Below are 22,358 nucleotides of genomic sequence, written 5' to 3'. Positions count from 1 at the left end.
TGGATCATCTTACCACGTGGTGCGCCCTCCTTGAAAGCTGACTACATTTCCCAGGTTGCCGCGGGATAAATCCCTGGGCGTGCCTTTGCGGGCTCCTGGGCTCGCGCCTGCGCTGGTGGACGAGGATGGGCTGGCGGCGGGTCCCGGTCCACTGGCAGGTGTTGCTGGCGGCGAGCCATGGTGGGTTTGCTTGAGCCTGGCCCCGCCCCGGTGCCGAGCTGGAGGGGGAAGCAGTGAGCGGCGGAAGAGGCTACGGGGCTCCATTTGGTGGATTAAAGGGCTGGCAAGAGGCAGGTAAGGGGAAGTCGTGGCGTTTGTTCCTTATCCGAATCCTGGGTGCCTGGGCCTTGTAAGTTTAGGTTCCTGTTCTCTCCTCGCCCCGCCTTGCGTGGCTGTGCCCTCCAGAGGCCGAGCACACTCTCGGCCCCCAGCGCGCTGAACGAGGGCAACCAAACCTAGCTTGCCCATTGACAGGTTTGGAGATGCATATCCAAACACAAGGTTTGACTTGGCTAAAGTCTCTAAGCTAATTCGAGACAGCGTAAACTAGAGCCTGATTTTGACCTCCAAGCCCATCATAGTTTGACCACGCTACTCTTGAGACACAACCTTTTCCCGGGTTTTCTAAAGTACAACTTCCTCTCTTGCGGTTCGATACTCCAGTGGCGTGGACTCCTCAACTTTGGATGAGCAGCTCCACGATAAAATTGCTCCTTATTTCTTTTTAACATATACGTCAGGAGAAAAGTCTGAATAGAACATTTTGCTTTACTGATGCCTGACATCGGTTTACGGTGGCAGACATACTGAGCGCAGCGTCTTTGTCTAGATGAAATTCGCCATGCTTTGATCTGTTTCTCCTGCCTTGTGGTGGCTTTGGAATTTGTTCCTATTCCCAATTCCTTGGGACACAGATGGTGATTTAGAGCCCCGGAATGAGGGAAGTGCTGTGCCCTGCAAATCTCTAATCTGGTGGCAGATGGCTACCATGGCCTTGTGGGTACTACTGAGGGATGGGACTACTCAGGGTTTGTAGGTACTAAGCAGGTACTAGGTAAGTAGGTACTAGATTCCTCCTCTGTTCACTTTGAGGTCATCCATGTCCTTCTGTCACATTTAAGTCTTAAATTTTGCTCTGTGTTTACTGAGATGAAACCTTAGCCCATGGACAGTATCCTTTCCCTAACATCCCTTTTCCCTGACATCATCATCACCCCCCCACCCCATATCCCACTAGCCATAAAGTGAGGGGAGAGGCCTGGTCTCACAACTTGTTCAAGCAGATCTGATCATCATCTACAACCTTTGAATTTACATGTTTGATTTCTTAGTTGGACTTGTTCTGTGAAATGTGTTCTAATTCTTCAGTGCTGTGATTCTAATAACAGTCTGTATTTCTGTATTTATTCAGGAAGAATGATAGAAGCATATACTTTAGTATTACCATACTGGCATCTGTAGAACTGATACGCCTTTCCAGTTCTTCATCTCTCCAGGTCATTCACTGAACAGGTATTGTGCTAAGATGGAAGGGATCACAGGATAGGAACACAAGAGACAGAATTCTAGCAGGGTTTAATGATTTGCTGAAGGTTACAGGACTATTTAGGGGCAGAATTGAACCCTAAGTAGGGCATAAGTAGATGAGAATTGGTAAATCATGACTGAGGTAGGCATTTCATATAGAGTTCAAGAATTCAGGAGGTGATTGACAATAATCCGAAAAGCAGAGAAACTGAGGAGGAATTTTTTTTAAACGCTTTTTTTTTTTTTTTTTTTTTTTTTTTTTTGTGTGTGTGTGTGTCTGTCTGTCTGAGTATATGTATCACGTGTGCAGGTCCCACAGAGGTGAGAAGAGGGTGTCAGATCCCCTTGGAACTGGAGTAAACCATCTGATGTGGGTATTGAGAACCAAACCTGGGTCCCTTTTTAAGAGCAGCAAGTGTTTTTAACCACTGAGCTATCTCTCCAGCTTCAGTATCTGAGTGTTTTCAAACTATATTTCAGCAACTAGAGCACTCTCCATTATCCCTAGTCAGAGAGAATGTTCAGTGGCACATTGCTGTGGGACAGTTAGTTACACCCGACTCATACTGTGGCCATTTATAAAATTTGTGCTTTATCCCAATCATGGTTCCGTAAATAATAGCAGTTCAAGGAATCTTCTAGCAAGGCTAAAGCAAGGAGAGTACAGGCATGAGTTTTTCAGTTTTTCTTTTCTACATTCCCTGTTAATTTTTTCAGTTTCCTAGGAGTGATGGGGATTGCCAGTTTCTTTATCTTGGTGCTGTGGTCTCGCCCCATAATCTTCTATTTTCTTGTAGACCTTGTTGGCTAGGTTTCTTTTCATCTTAGGGTTTTCAGGCTTGTGAAAGGAAGTAATTAAATATTTTCTTAGAAAAGCCTTTAGTGGGGATGAGCCAGGGTGCAAGGAGAGTGCGTACTCCAGTTACTGAACTGAAACCATCTCCATAGCAGAGTAGCCTCCTCCAGTTTCTGCTGGGTTTTGAGCTGCCTGTTAAATAAGTCAGTGGAGTTACTGAGGACAAAGTAATACTCTCTGGCAATCTTAAGAAAATCAGATTGCTTTTTTTTTTTTGAGACAGGGTCTCCCTGAGGCTAGCCTGGAACTCGATATGTAGATCAGGCTGGCCTTGACTCACAGAGATTCGCCTGCCTCTGCCTCTCCAGTGCTGGGATTAAAGGAGTGTTACCACATCCAGCTCAGGTCACGTTTTTCTGTAAAGACTTTTTATATGGCTGCCAAGACTGTCATGGAAAGCCTGTTAGACCTTCTCTGTCCTCAGTTATGTTCATTGCCTGAGCAGTGAGCTCCTCCTGAGTTTTGGAAGCACTTAACAAAGGCGCCATGGAGAAGGCTAAAGAGCTGGGAGGGTGGTTGGGAAGCTTGGGGTCAAGGGCATCAGTTGCAGAAACAGTACTTAGAGCCAGAAAAACTGAGAGGGTAGGTCACTCCCCCTGCTTTTTTCTTGCCTCCCCTGCTCTGAGTATCTGAAGTTACCTTGCCACTGTATCCCTGGGGTAGGGCTGGGAGTAGAACTGGAGACAAGCATCTTGTGTTATGCAAGGAGTGGCTGGCTTCCCTGACAGGAGACAAGGACTCTCATACTACTAGGCTGTCTGTTGGCCTGTAACCTCAGCCCAGAGTGAGTAGGAAAGGGAGTATGAGTACCTGGAGTTAGACCAGAGAAATTCTAGATGCAGGATCCTGTTGATCTTCCTGTATTCCATAGGCCAGAGCTGGTAGGAGATCCTGGGAAACCCCTGTCACAGTGGCCATGCAGAGACCTAGTGGCAGCTTTGTTCATGTTGCCAAGCTTTTCCAGTGCTCTATCTACACAGACATCTCCAAAGAACTTTTAGGAAGCTAGGGAGATGGCTTAGTAACATGTTTGCCACATAAGCATGAGAACCTAAGTTTGATCCCCTGGAACCTATGTAAAAAGACAAGTCTCTGTAATCCCAGTACTGGGGAGGCAGAGACAGGTGGATCCTTTACCATGCGGGATAACTAGCATAGCTGAATTGGTGAGCTCCATGTCTGGTGAGAAACATTGTTTCAAAAACTAAAGTGGAGGGTGACTGAAGACATCCAATGTCCACCTGTGGTCTGCGTACACACACAAAAGAACTTTGTCTTGAAGTCACCTGCCTCTCTCTCATCCTCACCCTTTTATTGTAGCCCTTGTAGGGGGTGTGTCACCTTGGATTTGCTGTATAACCCTGTAGTATAATGTAAATATGGCTTTTGTAGGCTCAGAACCTCTAATCCCTACCTCCTACAGTCTGTTATAGGCACTGGACAGTGTGTAGAAAGTGACCTTTTTCCTTCTCACAGTTGGTACTGGCCTACCTCAGCCTTAGTCTTAAGAATTTGCTCTCCAAGCTGATACTTTGGATCTTCTCACTAGTGGATAGGGAGAGACAGGACTCAGGTTGGATCCTCATATTGGTGTGCTCTCCTAGGAGCCATGCGGGGCCAGCGGAGCCTGCTTCTGGGCCCAGCCCGTCTCTGCCTGCGCCTCCTTCTGCTCTTAGGCTACAGGCGCCGCTGCCCACCTCTGCTACGGGGCCTGGTACAGCGTTGGCGCTATGGCAAAGTTTGCCTGCGCTCCCTGCTCTACAACTCCTTTGGGGGCAGTGATACTGCTGTTGATGCTGCCTTTGAACCTGTCTACTGGCTGGTGGACAATGTGATCCGCTGGTTTGGGGTGGTAAGTGATGATGTCCAGGATATTTTGGGGGAGTGGAGGATGTGTCTCTGATGGGCCCACACTGAGTTTTAGAGGCCAACTTCCTACCCTCAGGGAAGTTCCCTGGGGGGTACAGCTTTCTCACAGTGTCTTCTGCTCACTGGTGTTGGCAGGTGTTCGTGATACTGGTGATAGTACTGACTGGCTCCATCGTGGCCATTGCTTACCTCTGTGTCCTGCCCCTCATCCTCCGAACCTACTCAGTGCCACGACTCTGTTGGCATTTCTTCTATAGTCACTGGAATCTGATCCTCATCGTCTTCCATTACTACCAGGCCATCACCACTCCTCCTGGGTACCTACCTCAGGTGGGTCTCCATAGGTGTGTGTATGTGGCTGGAGCAGAGTTGCAGGCCATGGTAGAGAGTCCCATGAGTGAATGAGTGTGTGTGTGTGTGTGTTGTGTGTGTATGTGTGGTGCCTTGAAATCTTTTGAGACAGAAATCTGTTGCTATACCATGGTCCAGATGTTCTTCTCCCTCTGCACAGGGCAGGAATGACATTACCACCGTCTCCATCTGTAAGAAGTGCATTTACCCCAAGCCAGCCCGAACACACCACTGCAGCATATGTAATAGGTGGGTCTTGGCTTTGCTGTGAACCTCAGCAGAGTGAGTCCCTGTTGTAACTCTAGGGCAAAACCTGATCCTGGCACTTACTAAATCTCGTACCAAAATGCCCATCATGTCCTAGGCAATGTGCTTTCCATCTGCTGACAGTCTTCAGGATGATCCTGAATTGGGCATTATTACTACTTTTGGAAAGTGAGGCTCAGGGAGATGTGTTTCTTGTCCAATTATCACCTAGCCAATAATCTATATAGCTGGGTTTGAAGGACTGGCTCTCTTAAAAGTCTGTGTCCTTTCCACCTCAGCCAAGATAACTGGTCCTTGTAGGAAAGGATTGTCACTGACATCTCAAGAACCTTGGTCATTGTAACAGCCTGTGTCCCTCCTTCACAGGTGTGTGCTGAAGATGGATCATCACTGCCGTATCCTTTTGCTCTCTTCTGCCTGAGGTCATCGCCTTTACCTCCAGAGCACTGTACAGGGTTAATAGTCACAAGCTCACGGTTTTCTGTCGTCAGCCTCCAGAAAACACAGTGCCTCATGAGAAGTTAGTATTAGAGGCATTGTGGAGTCTGACCATCTCTTTGTGGAGCAGGAGCCCCAAGGGCTGTCTGGGATGGATCTTGTGTAGTGTTATTGAAGAGATGTTTGGGCTTCTGTGCCTGTCTACTGGGGGTGTCTTTTTGTGTCACCATGTAGATATATGGCTAACTTGTTAGGTTGAATTACTTGGCAGATATATTTGTAAGTAGTTTCAGGATTTCCTAGTGGCATCTGAGAGCTCTAAAAAGCTTAGATGATTTTTACCTTAACCTTGGGAAAGTCTTATTTTCTTATCTTTGGAAAATAGTTCTTGCTTGGGTGATGTCTTGAACTAAGGATGAACCATAGGGGCTTGGACACCCCTGAATTTCATCTGATCTTGTCCTTAATTATTCTCCCACCAGCCTGGCTAAACAACTGTGTAGGCCATTATAACCATCGCTATTTCTTCTCTTTCTGCTTTTTCATGACTCTGGGCTGTGTCTACTGTAGCTACGGAAGTTGGGACCTTTTCCGGGAGGCTTATGCTGCCATCGAGGTGAGCCCGTGTCTAGGAACATAGTAACTCAATAGTGCAGAAACCTGTCCCAATGGAATGGTTGGTAGCATCCCATCTTAGAGGCCTGAGAGTGTAACCAGCACTGTTTTCCATCCCCCTAGAAAATGAAACAGCTTGACAAGAACAAACTACAGGCGGTTGCCAACCAGGTGGGCAGTCTCCACCCCACTGCCTCCTGCTGCTCAGGCCAGGGGGTCTAAGAGTTACTTAGGCAACTGGGCCTGCTACTTTAGTTACAGAGGCTGGCTGCCAGATCAGCCATCTAAGGAAGCTGTCATGGTAGATTAAGTAGCCTGGGGGTAAACTGGAAGACTTGTTACCTAAGTTTTTAGCTATCAATCTATCCCATCATTATGTCTTTAGGCTGGAGTCTGCCTGGTGATGGCCTGAGCAACAAGGGGTCTGTGTTAGTCTGTGTAATGGAGGTCCAGGGGACAGATAACCAGGCTGGTCTATTAGCATCTGAATCCTGCCCCCCAACCCCAGTTCTTTTCAGGATCTTTTTTTCTGTGTGCATCTTGAGCTTGTATATAGTACCTTTGCTGGCTTTTCAGCCCTCCCCACCCCAGTCAGTCCATGTCAGGTGTGGGTCTAGTGCCTTCTTGTGGATGCAGCCATACAGTGAAGGAGATATGGCTGGCTAGAGATTGAGTGGTTTCCCCTGGAGTCCCATTACTGTTGTCAGCCTTAAAGTCCAGGGTCAGCTCCTCCTGTGCTTTGTCATCTTGTCTAGACCTGCTCTACCCAGTGTCTGTCAGGCATGGTCCACCCATCTGGCTGCTGGCCTGATTCCTCTGTGGCTTTAATCCCCATTTTTCTCTGCCTGGGTTTGTATTACTTCCTGCCTGTAGGTGCTTGGGGCTCTGGTGGCAGTTCTGGAGACTAACAGAGCAAAGAAGCTAGGCTTTGCTGTTTTTTTTTTTTCTAGACTTACCACCAGACCCCACCACCTACCTTTTCCTTTCGCGAAAGGATAACTCACAAGAGTCTTGTCTACCTCTGGTTCCTGTGCAGGTATTTAATCCTCAGTTTTGAGTTTTAAGGGAGGGCAGCATCAAGAAAACCTTTGTGGGTGCCTACACAGTTAGCAACCCATCCTTGAGTGACCTTCTGTTCTAGTCTAGCTAAGGTTAGCAAAGAGTCAAAGCTTTTCTCTAGTATTTTGGGGGCAATGGACAATAAGGATAGTGGCATTGCTGCTTTCTGAATCCTAGCAATACACACATGCTTGTTATGTGCCAAGGTACATTAAATTTTCGCTTACTCTTAAAGGCTAGGTGACTACGTTTATAGATAAGGACAATTAGAAACTTAAGAGGAGCAAAGGGATTTGTTCTATGATACACAGTATAGAGCTGGAATGTGTATTTCATGCCAACCCTCATGTTTTTATGGCCCTCCACTATCTCCCAAGCATAGGCATTTTTAGAAAAATCTTTTTCTCCATAATAGACTTACTTCCCTCCCCTTTATCCTTCCCATATAACTTTTTCTTAGCCTACTTTAAGACATCTCTTTACTCAGGTTCTTTCTAGATGAAATACTTGTTTACCTAAGATAAGGAAAATGAGGCAGAGAGGCTGCTAGCCAGTCATCACTGCAAGTTCAATTTCCTACTGTCTTCTAGCCTCTAACTCCCACCAATCTTTGCTTCCATAGTTCTGTGGCACTGGCCCTAGGTGCCCTAACCATGTGGCATGCTGTTCTCATCAGTCGAGGTGAGACTAGCATTGAAAGGCACATCAACAAGAAGGAGAGACGTCGGTTACAAGCCAAGGGCAGAGTGAGTGGGGTGGAGTGCTTGGGTGAGCAGGTGGGTAACTGACCCTAAATCCTATAAATAGGCCATGATCAGGGCTGACTAGACAAGTCAGTCAGTCTCTCTCTCTCTCTCTCTCTCTCTCTCTCTCTCTGTCTTTTAAACACAGGGTCTCCCTCTAGCCCTAGCTGGCCTGGAATTTGCTATGTAGACCAGGCCAGCCTTGAACTCAAGAGATTCACCTGCCTCTGCCTCGGGAGTGCTGGGGCTAAAGGCGTGAGCTTGGCTTGACAAGTCTCTTAAAAGGCTAGAATTTGCTTATCTGAGCTCTAGCTTAGCCATCAATCTCCAAGATGAGAAGATTAAGAAGAAGGTTGTATTTTTCTTGCCTCTAGGTATTTAGGAATCCTTACAACTACGGCTGCTTGGAGAACTGGAAGGTGTTCCTAGGTGTGGACACAGGAAGGTAAAGTAAGAGATACAGAGAGCAGTGCTGTGCAACAGAACTCTGTGATGGGGGAATAGCAGGAACAATGAATGTGGCTAGTGCCACTAAAATTTGCAGTTGGGTTTCGTTTCAGGAGTTTAAGTAGCCACATGTGACTAGCCTCCTATATTTGAACAGTTCTAGACTCTATGAACAATAAATATTGCTTTTATCTGAACCAACAGTGCCTGAGGCTAAAACTCTGGTTTATGTAGATAACTACTGGAGAATCCTGAGAGATAAGATGTAACATCACCAATCAGAAGCAATTTGTGGTAGAGGTTCTAAGGCAATACATGAGGCTATTTCTCCCAGTCCTAGAAATAGGGGAAGTCATTCTTCGGAACTGCAGTTACTAGGATGGATGTGGTAGCACATATCTGTAAACCTAGCCCTCTGGAGAGGATCAGGAATTCAATGCCAGCCTGGGTTACATAGTAGCATCCTGTCCTAAAAAAAGACAGTGACTCAGACTGAGAAACGCACACCCACAGTTAGGTATATGCAAATTCTTATAGCCCTGGTTGGCCTGGAACTTACAGGGATCTGCTTGCCTCTGCCTCCCAAGTAACATGTGCCACCAGGCCCCACCATAATTGTTCTTAAGTCTTTGGCACACACATACACACCCCTAACCTCACCTGCTCTCTGGGCTTAAATATGAAAACTTTTTCTTAATAAACTCCAATTTTGCTTCATTTGAAAAGAGAGAAAACACCTCAAAAGGCCCTCTCGGCCCCAGAGGATACATTCATTGGAGTTAGAGGAAATTAGAACTTTGATCACCTTTCCGTTTTATGTATGCTTGCTGCAGAATAAACAGGAATGATAAACCAAGAACTCAAGACTAGAGACACTTTTTCTTCTTCTCTTACAGGCATTGGCTGACCCGGGTGCTGTTACCTTCTAGTCACTTACCCCATGGGAATGGAATGAGCTGGGACCCCCCTCCCTGGGTGACTGCTCACTCAGCCTCTGTGATGGCAGTGTGAGCCATTGTGTCAGCTGCAACCTAATCATTTGTTCTGCTGCCTGTGTTGTCTCAAGAGCTTCCAAGGGCAGCCTTTCTTGAAGTTTGTGACCATAAAGAGCCATTAGGCCTGCCTTAGAGTACTACACAGGGACAACTTCTCAAAGACCAATTTTCTGGCCACCTCAAAAGACAATGTAGAGAACTCCTAGGACTGATGTCCCTTTACTCAGGCCAACAGAAGTTCCAGCCGCAGTGTAGAGGTCAGGCAACTAGTTACCTTGTCTGGTGCTGACCCTGATGTTCTCTAGGTCACAGCACTGGGGCTAACAACCATCTCTTTCACCTTGGAAAAAGACCTACTAGGTATGTTGAGTGGTTTCTCAATGGAGAAAAGACACCAAGCCTGCTGCCAAGGTCACTGCCATTTCTCATGCTATTGAAGGGAGCAAAAATAAAGGCACTTGATTTGTAAAGATAGAAGCTTTTTACTCTACCTCACTGTAGGATGGAGGAAGGGGATGTAAGGGTCAAGGTCTAGTGAGTCGGCATTCTGGTCATGCCTCCAATGGCCTTACTTGGAGGAGCTGGGTGCTACTCCTCTGCCTGTGTGCTACTGCAGCATGTGTGGGATAAGGGAATACGTTACAGCCCCATTACCAAAAGAAATCTTTATTCTCCATCAAGTACAGACACACACACACACACACACACACACACACACACACACCCCATCCCCAGCCCTCAAGCTCACACTCAAATGAACTCACCCCACAGCAGCACAGCTCCCTTTTCCTGAATAGGATACAGCAAGAGAGCCCCAAGACCCAAGGTCTTTCCTCAAATACAAATATTCTCAGTTTCTTTAAAAACCCATTTGAAATCAGGACTCCCATGTGTCTTGCAGCAAGAGAGCCCCAAGACCCAAGGTCTTTCCTCAAATACAAATATTCTCACTCAGTTTCTTTAAAAACCCATTTGAAATCAGGACTCCCATGTGTCTTGCACAGCCATGTAGCAGAGACCCAGCATTTGTACTGTGTCCATGGGAAGGATAGGCATAAAGAAGCCAGTGGTTTCCTTGCCTTGCAGGATGGCTCAATAGTTAGTACTTGCAGGTTAGATTGTCAGACGTGTCTAGGCCAGAACCAAGGGCTCAACTGCCTGGGCTTCCCAATAGGAACCTGTAGACACAAGAATGTTCCAACATTAATTGTGAGGTTCATCTTGTTCCATCACTCCCTCTGACCCAAAGCTTACCATTCTCCCCTAGCTGACACGGCTTCCTTGCGTACTAATCTCTTCTTGTCATCTAGAGGCTTGGCTAAGGCCCGGATCACCTGTGGTTTATATGGCAGTAGCTGTGGAGTCACAGGAAATCACCTTAGTCTTGGTTGACTGTGGGCAATGGAAAATGCTGCTTCTGTGACACTAAATCACATTCTGAAGAAAGTGAAATAAGCCCCATTTTTTTGATTGCTAAGGTGTGAACCCAGGACTTCAGATGTGTTAAATACACACAGGGTGCCCTACTGGATGATTCCCAAAGGATGCCAAATAGCGGGATGGCCACTCTGTTACAGGTTGGCCAGGATTTAATGGATCTATTCTGAGGCCAAGGGAGAAAAAAATCTATGCCTACGTGTACTGTGTATGTGATTACTATTTCCATTATACAGAGTAGTCATTAATCTCATTCAAAGGCAAAAGGGTACTTCTCGAAACTGCAGAGATGACTCAGCAGTCAGAGTGCTGGCTGGTTTTACAGAGGACCTGGGTTTCCCAGCACCAACATGGCCGATAACAGCCATTTATAACTCCAGTTCCAAGGGATTTGATGTCCTCTTCTGACACGAGTGCACTTACACAGCTAATATGCAATACACTCATACATATAAAATAAAAATCTATTTTTTTAAAAAAGGTACTTCTTAGCCAGTGTGGCAGTACATACCAATAATCCTAGCACTTGGGGGGTAGAGGCAGGATGATCAGGAGTTTAAGGCCAGCCTCACAGAAGTCTCACAGACCTGCCTGAATGACATGAGACCTTGTTGCAAATACTTCTGGCTTTTATAAGACTTCCCACAGAGGGGCTGGAAGGATGGCCCAGTGGTTAAGAGTACTTACTGGTTGCTCCTGGAGAGGACCCAGGTTTGATCCCCAGCACCCACATAGTGGCTAGCAACTGTAGCTCTAGTTCCAGGGGAATCTGATGCCCTTTTCTGACTTCTGTGGGCATTGCATGACACAGGTGCACTTACATATATGTAGGCAATACACTCATATACATAAAATTAAAATGTTAAAATATTTAAGACTTACCACAGGAGTGGGTAGGTGAGTGAGAGCATTCATGCACTGCAGTGCAGCAATCCGGACAGCCTGGAACACAAACACAGAGGTGAGGGAGACCCAAGGAGAAAGGTACTTGAAGAGGTGCTGGGGCTCAGCATACCATGGAAGGGCTGGAGCTGAGGTTCAGAAATTTGGTAACCAGAGTATCAATGTGAAGACTCATAATTTGTGGTGCTTCCAGTAGAAGAGGCTGAAGGCAGCTGAGGGTAGAAAGCTGGACCACAGAGTCAGTGCAGGATAGCGCCTCCAGCAGCAAGGAAAGGAGCTAAGGAGCAATGTGAAATAAGATTACCATATTATAATGCTCCTGGATCTCCCCCTTCTAGACCCTGCCATGGAAAAACAGCTTTGTTCCTTGCTGAGGCTGACTGTAGTAGCACTTACTGTGGGCAGCTCTGGTAAGAGCACAGGCTTGGGCAGCCTGTTCAGTACATGAGACAGACCCTTCAAGTAGTTTGGCTTCACATCTGTAAAAAATAGAAAAAATGCTTAGAGAAACTGGGTTTAAACATTCAGTTTGAGAATTAAATCTAACAAGGTAGGGACACCAGCTTATTAAAAAAGTAGTACTATGTGGTAGCTTAAGCCTCTAAACCTAGTCTCAGCTAAGGAGGCTAAGGCAGGAGGCCAGCTGAAGCTATAGAATGAGACTATCTTAAAAGCCAAAAAAAAAAATTGGGGCTAGAGGGTTTCATTGGTAATTGGCTTGCTAGTACAATGTGAGGACTTGAGTTCTGTTCCCCAGTAACTCAAAGAAAAAGACCAGTAGGGTGGTACACATCTGTAATCTGAGCTCTGGGGAGGTGGAGATGATACCTGGGGCTGGCTAGCCAGTGTACCTGAATCTTTGAGCTCTATGTCCAGTGAGAAATCCTGTCTCAAATAAGGTGGAAAGCCATAGAAGACAACTGGGCTGACAAGATGGCTCAGTGGATAAAGCAACTATCACTAAACCTGATGATCTGACTTTGACCCCTAAGACCCAAATGTTGGAAGGAAAGACTGCCACATGTGCACCACAGCATTTATGACCACACACACACACACACACACACACACACACACGTGTACACAGTGGTAAACAATAAAACCTTCTGGGTTCATAATAAGATGTACGCATTAAAGGAAAAAGTGGGGTAGAAGTGTGACCCTCTATATACAGACCACAGAATAGCTCTGTGGCTGAAACATTCAGGTTTTAAATTACTTTAGGGTCTTCGGGCAAGAAGAAAGGTCCATGTACTAGGAAACCATCTTTTAGACTCCTCACCTTGGGGAGCAGCATGGAAACCTTGGACTAAATCAGGTACGTTATCCGTGAAGAACCGCTGACGGAACATGATCCGCACGTCAGCATGGCAGGCTCGGGTCAGCACATCAGTGCAGTCAGACATAAGCAGAGAGAAGCCATCAGCTGCTGCAGGGCCTAGTTCTGGATCACTCAGAAGGCCCATGAGCTGGCAAAAAAGAGAGCCTTTGAAGTATGCCAGGGAGAAAAGTCAAGTACCAAAGAGGAGGATGGAAGTTGTTTCCTTTGAATAGGAGAGCAATGGGGTCAACAGGGAAGTTCCTGTTTAGGTTCTAGTTCTGCCTCAGAAAGGACTTACCCGGGCTGTAAGGCAGGAGCTGAGAGGATGGTATCTGAGTACTAAAGCCTTGGTCACCTGTAATCAGAGAAAGAGCAGTCAGGGCCTGACATTCAAACTCCAGAACCCTGAGGCACAGCTGCTATGTGTGGCTCAAGGTCAAATAGGGACACTTAAATTATTTAATTAGACATAACTGTCTGTGTCTAGACAGCATCTATGTTTCTTCCTTACCCAGAGTAGTAGTGTAAAAGCCTGACTACGAGAGGACCCAGCGCCTAAGCCGGCCTCCACTGTGTCTACAGCAAGCTGGAGGAATTCATCCAATTGCTGCCCTAAAAAGGAAGGAGGGCATGTTGGTACAATAGCAACACAATGTTTTCCTTTAATGACAAAGGATATAAGTCATTTAAGTGCAGAGCACCATTAGAAAGAGATAATTAAGATGACAGGATGCTAGCAGGAGAACCTGGCATAGTACACTCAACATAAAGGGGCTGGTGCTTGAGAAGAGAGGGCTGTCTACTCCAATGAAGCTTATGATATCATCATGGTGGGAATAAGACAGAGGAGCAAGCTGAACATACTTCGGCCTCAAAGCCTATCTGAGGATAGCAGGTGAAACCCTATTAGTCATGAGTAAGCTCCTTTAAGGAGAACAGGACTGAACTTGAAGATTTCATCACTGTGTGGCACAGGGAGGCTCCTGACCCAGGCCCATTCCAGTACCTGCAGGGTGCTTGTTGAGAAGTCCTGCAAAGCACTTGGCGGCAGCAGTGGAGGAGAAGGGACAGCCAGGACAGCAGCTCAGTTCCAAAAGCTCCCTCATGAGTTGGGTCAGTTGAGGGATTTCCACCTATAGAAAACCTGGCCATGTAATGGACCCAGAAGACACTTGAACTCCAAGAGATATTCAACAGAAAGTGACATGAGAGATTATGAGAGTACAGAAGAGAACTAACTTCTCTAGTGGGAAAGCAAAAGATCAGCTTAGCCTATGGCAATTTTAGCCCAGAGGTCACTTGGGTTCCCGTGTCCCAAATGTACTCACATTTCGTGGCAGGGAGCAGACAAAAGCCATAAGAAGTACAACCAGCCGCCTCTGCCTGGAGCAGCCATCCTGTGAAGGAAGAAAAGTTCCACTGTTCTTGTCCTACCAGGAATAGGCATGCATGCCCCTAGGCCCATCCAGAATAGTCCTAAAAATTAAGTTTGAAGGACATAAATTCCAAGGCTTTCCATCAGAGCTATTAGACTATCACCTGGAATGGCTGGAACCGGCTTGGGAAGCTGTTTTCAGGAAGAAAGGAGATGTTGCCATCTAAGAAGAGGGGCACAATGCGGGTGACACTCTGGGCAGCTAACCTGGGGACAGAGTACTAGGTGTTATCAAGAAGCTAGGATTAAAAAAATTTTACTTATGTGTATGTCTGTGCACATGTGTCTGCATATGTGTGCAGGTGTGTGCAGAGGCCAGAAGAGGGCAATTAATCCCTAAGAGCTGGAGTTAGAGGCATTTGTGGGACACCCAGCTTGTTATGTGGCTGCTGGGATTCAAACTCCCATCCTTAAGGCTGTGCACTAAATGCTCTTAACCACTGAGCCATCTCTCCAGCCTCAGGGGTCACTGGGCCAAGAGGATAAGTTATGATCATTCACATATTCAACATGTTAATTGGGCATATACCATGTGCTCCAAACCATTTCTAGTCTAGTCTCTGGCAATACAGAATTGAACACTTATCTTCTTAGAGCTTATAATTTTGTGAAGAATTCAATGAATTTTCTTTTTTTTTGAGACAGGGTCTCCCTATCTCAGCTTGCCTGGAACTCAATATATAGATCAGGCTGGCCTCGCTCCCACAGAAATCTGCCTGCCTCTGCCTCCTGAGTGTTGGGATTAAAGGTGTACACCACCATGCCAAGCTCAATGAATATTTTTCAAATGTTGTACAGGTGATCTGTAATAAGAAAGTTGACCCATACCAACTCCATAGTCCCTGGCGCTAAAAGCTCTTTTGCTTTGCCATCAAACTTAGAAAACAAGTAACTTCCTTCACATTTACATTCAAGTACAAGGGCAGCTGGCAAGGCAGCCATCTGTGGTTTCCTATCAAGAATGTTCTCTCCTTCCCTAGGGTTCAAGCTACACTCACAGTCATACTCACTCAGAGCTCAGGTGGATAGTGGCAGTGCTGATGACAGATGCCAAGGCAGCTAAGACCTCATCTTCCAATAGTACTTTTCTCAGAACTGAGGAGTCCTCTGTAAAAACAAGACACCTACAAATGTACATATTCAGAACCACAAGACTGCTACTGTGGTTCAGAAATCCAAATCTGAGCTAATGCGGCCTATAATAACAGCATTTATGAGGCTGAATCAGGACTGTGGGTTTGAGGTTAAGTCTGAGCTAAATAGCAAGACCCTGTCAAAAAGGGAGAAGGAGAAAGGAAAGAAAACAGTGGAAGGAAGAAATTCAAATTGGTCCTTGTTTTCCTTGTGACAGGCTGACGCCAACCTTAAGAGCAAGCAATAATATTTTTTGGGGGATGACAGAGGGATAGAGTCCTATATAGACCAGGCTGGACTTGAACTCTTCTTGCTCCTCCTCCTTTCACTTCCTAAATTATGGGATTACAGGAGTGAGCCACCACACCTGGTGAGAGCCAATACTTTTGGCAGAAGTGCTGTAGTTGTGAGAACCCACAGGGCACCGGAAACTGCACTGGTTTACCCTAGGGCTTCTAGAAACATTGTGCATAGGGCTTAGGGTAGTCAACAGTGGAAAATGAGCTCAGCTAATACAGGCATTCTTGATATCAGAAGTATTGCTGGTCTTTTAGAAAATTTTCAAACATGGGCTTATCTTTATGGGACCTTACCTACAGCATTATAACACTGAGTACTTATCACACAGTAAATTAGAGCTACATAGCATCTTTTTAATCTTCACCAACAATACAGATAGGGTGCTTTATTCCACATGTTATAGATGAGGGAGGTACACTCAGAAAAGCTGAGTATCTTCTAAGTTAGGAAGCTGAAGATGAAACTCATCCAAGCCATCTGGACTCCAAAGCCCAATTCTAATAAGTCAATAACTCAGCAATTAAAGACAAAGTATTTGGGGCTGGAGAGATGGCTCAGTGGTTAAAAGTACTGGAACCCAGGTTTAGTTCCCAGAACCCACAGAGCAGCTAGCAACTGTCCTTAACTCCAGTTCCAGGAGATCCAACACGTTCTTCTGACCTCTTTGAGCACTGTATAACATGGGTGCACTTATACACATGTGGGCAATATACTCATAAAATAAAAATAAGTAGCCGGGTGTGGTGGCACATGCCTTTAATCCCAGCACTTGGGAGGTGGAGACAGGTGGATTTCTGTGGGTTCAAGGCCAGCCTGGCCTTATATAGTAAGGTCATCTGGGGCTACAGGGAGAACCTGTCTCAAAAACACCAAAAAAAAAAAAAAAAAGTAAAATATTTTTAAAAACCCCACAAAATATGCATCCCTTTGCTGCTAATACCACTGAATTCTGGTTGCTGTCATTGGTCATGCTGGCATTCTTTGTCTAAAAGTGAAATTTCACTTGGGGACAAAGGATTGAAAATCAAAATTAACCTGACCGTAGAAAATGCAGTGCCACCCAAACCCAGGAAGTGGTGGTGCTGTCCAATGCTAGTGGAAGGGAGACTTCTAAGAGGATAGAGAAAATTACCTGGCATGGAAGCCTGTACAGCCAAAGCAAACAGGCAGGGTAGAGCAGTCTCATGGAAATACCAGCAGCTGTCAGGGTCCCGGTGGCATTTTTCTGCCACCTGCTGGAGACTCTGGCAGATAGCAATAATGTCATTGAATCCTATAACCACATTTCCTGTGTGGAAAGAAATCAATATTCTCTGTAAGGTTTTCCCCAAAGCTCTTCCAGCTATTTTTCCTATTTTTTCCTTTCCTTCCCTCCCCCCTGCTCCTATGTTTTAAGACAGAGTCTCACTATGTAGCCCTGGCTGGCCTGGAACTATGTAGACAAGCCTAGCCTCAAAGTCAGAGATCTGTGTGGCTTAGCCTCTCAAGTGCAGAGATTAAATGTGTGTGCCATCATGACTGGCCTTTTTTTTTTTTTTTCTTTTAACAGGTATTTCCAATACAGCAGATGGAAAGAATAGTCAAAGACAATGACTGAAAGAAGACAGGATTTTGAGTATTCTTAAAACACAAGAAAAGAACAAATATGCTGGGTGTGGTGGTTACACCTTTAATCCCAGCACTCAGGAGACAAGAGGCAGGTGGATCTCTGTGAGTTCAAGGCCAGCCTGGTCTATATAGCAAGTTCCAGGCCAGCTGTGACTACAAGGATACCTTGTCTCAAAAAGACCAAAACGGGGTGGGGGGTGAGAGGGCTGAGGGAATGAAGAAATCGCTCAGCAGTTAAGAGCAGTGGTTGCTCTTGCACCGGGTTCAGTTCCCAGCACCCACACAGTGGCTAAAAACCGTCAGTTGCAAGGGATTCAACATCCTCTTCTGTGGACATTGCATGACATGGGTGGACTTAAATGGAGGCAGTACACACATACACATACAATAATTTAAAAATAATGAATTTTTTTTTTCAAAGGGGTTGAAGCCGGGCGTGGTGGTGCATGCCTTTAATCCCAGCACTAGGGAGGCAAAGGCAGGAGGATCTCTGTGAGTTCAAGGCCAGCCTGGTCTATTTAGTGAGTTCCAGGTCAGCTGGGGCTACAGGGAGACCAAAAAAAAAAAAAACCAAAAAGAGGGAGGAGGGGTTGGAGAGATGGCTCAGTGGTTAAGAACACTTGCTGTTCTTCCAGAGAACCTGGGTTCGATTCCCAGCACCCACAAGGCAGATAGCAACTATAACTCCTGTTCTAGAGAATCCATCACCCTCTTCTGATCTCAGGCATTGTAACATGGGTGCACTTACATACATGAAAGCAAAACACTCATACACATAAAATAAAAATAACAAATATTAATACATATACCAATTACTTTTTTTTTTGTCTCACTATAGCCATAGTTGGCCTGGAACTCTCTATGGCGACCAGGCTGGCCTTGATCTCAGAAATTCACTTGCCTCTGCCTCCCAAGTGTGGGATTAAAGATAAGCACCACCAGGCACAGCCAATATATTAATTACTCTTATCTGGGGGTTATACATGGTATATTTGTATTGTTTCTTTCATTTAAAAAAAATTTACTTTTTTCTTTCTTTTCTCTTTTTTGGTGTATTTGGTTTTGTTTTGGTTTGTTTTTTGAGTCAGGGTCTCCCTGTAACCCCAGCTTGCTCATGTCTCTGCCTGCTGTACTTGTATTGCAATGTCACACTGTATACCACAAACATTTATCAACCTACTGTATTACTATATATACAATTACAATGCATCAATTTTTAGAGAGCTGACCTTTCACTCTTATGTACAAATGCAATTAGAACCACTGCCTTACTATTCCTAGCCCCATGAATTACCTTTGTTTGCCTGCCAGAGATGCTGCAGCAGCAGAGGCAGTGTCTCCTTGACAATGCTAGGATGTGTTGAAACAGCTGACAAAGCTTGCAGACAGAGGAGATGCCGGGAACATTTGTTGGGACCATGCTCTCTAGTCACATCTAACTCCCCTAAAAGCAATCAGTGAGAAAAAGTTTCACTGTGCAATGGTGTGAAGGCCCTCCCTACAAAGCCTTGCTGGTAAGGGCTGGATAACTGATTAGCCACACATACCTCTCTGCAGCTCTTTAGCAAGCTTAGGTAGGAGGTAGCTGCTGAAGGCTCCAGGATAGAAAGAGGCAAGGGCTCCTGATGCCTCCAGTGCTGCCATCCTACTGGGAACACAGAGTAGAAGAGCATTAGCTGAGCCTTGGCCCACTCTTCTCTTGCCAAGGCCAGAGAGCAGGCAGATCCAGGAGTGTGGGCTCTCATGGCTAACTTGCAAGATGCAAGTACCTACGACAGTTAGACAAGGCTTCTTAATGTCTAAGAAAAGAGAGTAGTCCCACATCTTTCCAACCACTTTCTAGCCAGAGCCACATAGAAGCACAGAAGCCTGGCCCATACTGCATCTGTTGCTGATGATACAAAGTCAGGGGCCATATTGTTCTACCACACTGTCTTAGATTCTCACCAACTCTGGGAGTCTTCCTCCAGGAAGCTCAGTCTGTACAGGTGACCTATTGCCAGCTCCAAGTCCCCAGAAGATAGGAGATCTATGGTTAGAAGGGAATATTAATCTCATATTTCTTTCCCTGCAGGTACAATAACCCTCTAAAAAAAAAATCCCATTATCATCCCCAAATGACCCAGTATTGTAGTGAGAACAGGGTTAATGAGACTGCTCTTCATCTAAGACAGATAATCACAAGGAAGGGCTCAATACCCTTCCTTATCATTTCTCCTTCAAGATGTACCTGGCTGGGCACCCAAGACTGTGAGCGTCCGGATGCCAACAAGCTGAAGCTGGGTGCTGGGGTCTGTTATGGCCATGAATACCAATGAGCACAGCTGGTCCTTGAAGCCACTCAGAGGTCTTTCATCTAGGGAGAGACAGAGGCCAGGTTAGAAGGGTTTATAGCCCATATCCGTGACTCAGCAGTGCTGCAGACAACTTGGGGCAGATTTTATGAGTGAGTTCAAACCACTGGGTCTGAGCTCACAAATCACAATGGAAAATGACATATCCATTCAGTGTGGTCTTGTGATGCAACCTCTAAATAGAAGCATTCTTCTAGACTACTCTGTAGCACTGTGCCCTGCTATCCCTCCTGGGATACAGGGTTCAACAGTCATTCAGAACACTTCAACTGGAAAGTGACCTCACCTTTGTCTTCATAGCTCCATTTCTGCTGCAGCTTTAAGAAACCCAGGATCATTTCAAGGATTGTCCGCCGCTGGTTGCTCTGTAATGTTTCAAGGGGTACTGGAGTCAAAGAATAGTTTAAAGGATTTCAATTCTGATATTCTGGAACTAGGGAAAATATTCCTTTATTCTAGAGTGAGTCTACAAAAGAATAAATAAGGGAACATACAACAGCTAATGGGAGAAAACCCCAGCTCTACCTGGGTCGAAACTAGAGCTTCAGTCTCCCCGAGAAAGGGACCTTAACACTCAAATCCCATCATTTCCTCCTTACCTGACTGTGCTTATGGAACTGTTCCAGCAGCAAGGGAAGTACATTGCTGGTGATGTGGTCACAGGCCCGGGCAGATGCACCTGCAGCTGTCTGCAGCAGCTTGGCACTAGGCCATACCAGCTTCATGTCTGGTTCACATAGATGGTGCCTGCAGTCTAGAGAAGCAGCAGTCACAGACCTGGGGAGTAGGCCAGATACTGCCTGATTCCCCTATACCCATATAGGTTGGAGACTGACACCTGAACTTATCTGCTAGCAGTTACCATTCAAGTTGTCTTCTATTCAAGTAAGACTGCAGTCCTCAAATCATTGAACACATGGTGGCTACCCATGAAGGTTCACTGGCCCTTAAGTAATGTTAGCTCTATGTGCTCACTCCCCTTGTTGGCTCCTTGGTCCAATTACCCTGTAGAATGTTGCTAAGAAAGGAATTAAGGAGGTCCTCAGCATCAGCCCTCAGCACAGATCGAGACAAACACGCAGTCAGGGAATGGAGGGCTGCCAGCCCCTCTGCCTCCACTCGTTCACTTGCTGTCTGGAACACCTGTCAGGAAAGATCCCATGGCTACTGAGGTGAGCTTGCACCAGATGAGGTCTGACCCATCCATTGTCCTTTTCCTTGAGGTGGGCAGGAGTATGTGTTTGAAAATGGGGGAGAGTAATGGCAAGACCTACAACCTAGCACTTTCTCCCTTGGTTAAGCTCATAAAGCACACTGTTCCACTAGAAATGATATACACACTTGGCAAGAAACAAGATACCAATGCTGACCAGTGGTTATTGTGATCTCAACTTTAAGGCTCTTTCTCTCATCTATATCTAGATGGTGCCAGAAGCACCATGACTCATGCTCCTTGTCATGAGAGGACAGGAAGACCTCCTGTGCAAAGGTGGTCATATACTATTAACAAACAGCCCTCACAAAGGAAATGCCTCCCATGTCTTTTAGATAGAAATATATCCCCTTATTTGCTTACTGAAAAATCAAACAAGAGTACCTGACCATGGGGGTGATAGGGAAGACAGCAGGGTATATTATTTCCCTTCATGCCTGGCAACTCTCTGTTAACAGTAGTGAATTTTCCTAACTAACACTCACCTCTCTGCGGATGGAAGCCCAAAGGCTGGGGAGGAAGTCCTTTAGTTCCTTCTGTCCATACACAGCACAGCAAGCATTCTGCCAAAAGAACCACAGGCATCAGCTAGTTCACACTTAAGATACTCAGAGATAGGGCTGGAGAGATGGCTCAGCAGTTAAGAACACTGGTTGTTCTTGCAGAAGACCCAGGTTCAAATCCCAGCACCCACACGGCAGCTAACAACTGTCCCAACTCCAGTTCCAGGGGATCCGACAACCTCTTCTGTCCTCCGTGGGCACTACATGACATGGGTACACTTACCTACATGCAGGCAGTACACGTATACACATAAAATAAAAATAATATACCCTTTTCCACAAATCCAAAAAGCAAAGAGAACCCTGGTCAGTTTTTAGTTACAGGGTGAGACAGCATGCCTGTAGCTGGGTGTGTAGATCAATATATAGGCCCCAATCTTGGCCCATGAAGTCCACAAACTGACCTCTGGGCTAAGAACCTGTGTCTTTTAGTACCACTAACTTGCATAAAGGTAGCTGGATCCTATAGGGATAAATACTCACCAAGGTTTGCAGAGAATCCAATTTGGCACTTAGAATTTCAGAATCTACTTTCTCAATCAGCAGGGGAAGCAGGAACTGTGGGAAAGAAGGAAAAATTTAAGCCCCATATAGGAAGTATCTTAGCCACAAGGCTAACCGTATCCTTACTGCCATTAGTACTAGGGACAGGCACTACATCAAGGAGCTAAACTCAAGCCAGTTTAGACTGCAAACTAACTTTGCTGCCAAGCTGCTGTTACATAATGAGCAAATCAGCAAAGCTAAAGGATTTCAAAAGAATACTGTCTATAGAAGGGGTTCATATTTTAGGGGATAAGATAATCAAATCTCCTGTAGTAAAAGTCTGAAGATATTTGACACACAAGCAGTTGAAGGATGCCATACCCTAAAACATACACTAAAGCCTTCTTTCTCTCCATGCTTTTACTGTTCTTTCCTTA

The 22,358-nt window shown here is 45.7% G+C and overlaps 2 protein-coding genes across 12 annotated transcripts in view; one reads left to right on the top strand and one right to left on the bottom strand.

The window, feature by feature from the left end:
- The first annotated feature begins 74 nt into the window (after window positions 1–74).
- Window positions 75–9,641, top strand: Zdhhc16 (zinc finger DHHC-type containing 16). 6 transcript variants are annotated; one of them, XM_029563041.1, is made up of 12 exons: window positions 75–290; window positions 1,412–1,512; window positions 3,988–4,235; window positions 4,388–4,582; window positions 4,764–4,852; window positions 5,237–5,265; window positions 5,791–5,924; window positions 6,047–6,094; window positions 6,874–6,959; window positions 7,605–7,758; window positions 8,100–8,170; window positions 9,069–9,637. In XM_029563041.1, the coding sequence occupies exons 3-12, from the start codon at window positions 3,993–3,995 to the stop codon at window positions 9,181–9,183; spliced, it is 1,164 nt and encodes a 387-aa protein (XP_029418901.1). In that variant the 5' UTR covers window positions 75–290; window positions 1,412–1,512; window positions 3,988–3,992; the 3' UTR covers window positions 9,184–9,637. The 6 variants fall into 6 exon arrangements, with proteins under 6 accessions (XP_029418901.1, XP_008830200.1, XP_008830201.1 ...); XM_008831978.3 differs by having other exon boundaries at window positions 75–294; XM_008831979.3 differs by having other exon boundaries at window positions 77–294; window positions 7,605–7,728; window positions 9,069–9,641.
- A 430-nt stretch (window positions 9,642–10,071) lies between these two features.
- The window catches only part of Mms19 (MMS19 homolog, cytosolic iron-sulfur assembly component), a 47,273-nt gene continuing 34,986 nt past the window's right edge, over window positions 10,072–22,358 (bottom strand). For 3 of the 6 annotated variants that reach the window (XM_008831975.3, XM_029563037.1, XM_017797860.2), the window contains 22 exons: window positions 21,919–21,993; window positions 21,358–21,435; window positions 20,664–20,802; window positions 20,259–20,413; window positions 19,946–20,024; window positions 19,536–19,661; window positions 19,253–19,334; window positions 18,853–18,953; window positions 18,600–18,749; window positions 16,830–16,985; window positions 15,274–15,370; window positions 14,368–14,470; window positions 14,157–14,225; window positions 13,835–13,961; window positions 13,340–13,440; window positions 13,127–13,183; window positions 12,790–12,976; window positions 11,904–11,986; window positions 11,620–11,784; window positions 11,487–11,546; window positions 10,422–10,522; window positions 10,072–10,345 (listed from right to left, as the gene is read on the bottom strand). In XM_008831975.3, the coding sequence (XP_008830197.1) occupies window positions 10,318–10,345; window positions 10,422–10,522; window positions 11,487–11,546; window positions 11,620–11,784; window positions 11,904–11,986; window positions 12,790–12,976; window positions 13,127–13,183; window positions 13,340–13,440; window positions 13,835–13,961; window positions 14,157–14,225; window positions 14,368–14,470; window positions 15,274–15,370; window positions 16,830–16,985; window positions 18,600–18,749; window positions 18,853–18,953; window positions 19,253–19,334; window positions 19,536–19,661; window positions 19,946–20,024; window positions 20,259–20,413; window positions 20,664–20,802; window positions 21,358–21,435; window positions 21,919–21,993 (2,319 nt within the window). In that variant the 3' untranslated portion in view covers window positions 10,072–10,317. The remainder of the gene's footprint in view (window positions 10,346–10,421; window positions 10,523–11,486; window positions 11,547–11,619; window positions 11,785–11,903; window positions 11,987–12,789; window positions 12,977–13,126; window positions 13,184–13,339; window positions 13,441–13,834; window positions 13,962–14,156; window positions 14,226–14,367; window positions 14,471–15,273; window positions 15,371–16,829; window positions 16,986–18,599; window positions 18,750–18,852; window positions 18,954–19,252; window positions 19,335–19,535; window positions 19,662–19,945; window positions 20,025–20,258; window positions 20,414–20,663; window positions 20,803–21,357; window positions 21,436–21,918; window positions 21,994–22,358) is intronic. The other 3 variants (XM_029563040.1, XM_029563039.1, XM_029563038.1) reach the window with 3 other exon arrangements.

This window comes from Nannospalax galili, unplaced genomic scaffold (genome assembly GCF_000622305.1).
Source record: "Nannospalax galili isolate Female #2095 unplaced genomic scaffold, S.galili_v1.0 scaffold875, whole genome shotgun sequence".
NCBI lineage: Eukaryota > Metazoa > Chordata > Mammalia > Rodentia > Spalacidae > Nannospalax > Nannospalax galili.
This window is presented reverse-complemented; position numbering and strand designations above follow the sequence as displayed.

Coding starts and splice junctions, on each gene's coding strand:
- Zdhhc16 (XM_029563041.1), top strand. CDS start 3,993: ATGCGGGGCCAGCGGAGCCTGCTTCTGGGCCCAGCCCGTCTCTGCCTG. Junction 6,095..6,873: donor TACAGGCGGTTGCCAACCAG/GTGGGCAGTCTC, acceptor TTTTTTTTCTAG/ACTTACCACCAGACCCCACC. Junction 6,960..7,604: donor TACCTCTGGTTCCTGTGCAG/GTATTTAATCCT, acceptor TTGCTTCCATAG/TTCTGTGGCACTGGCCCTAG.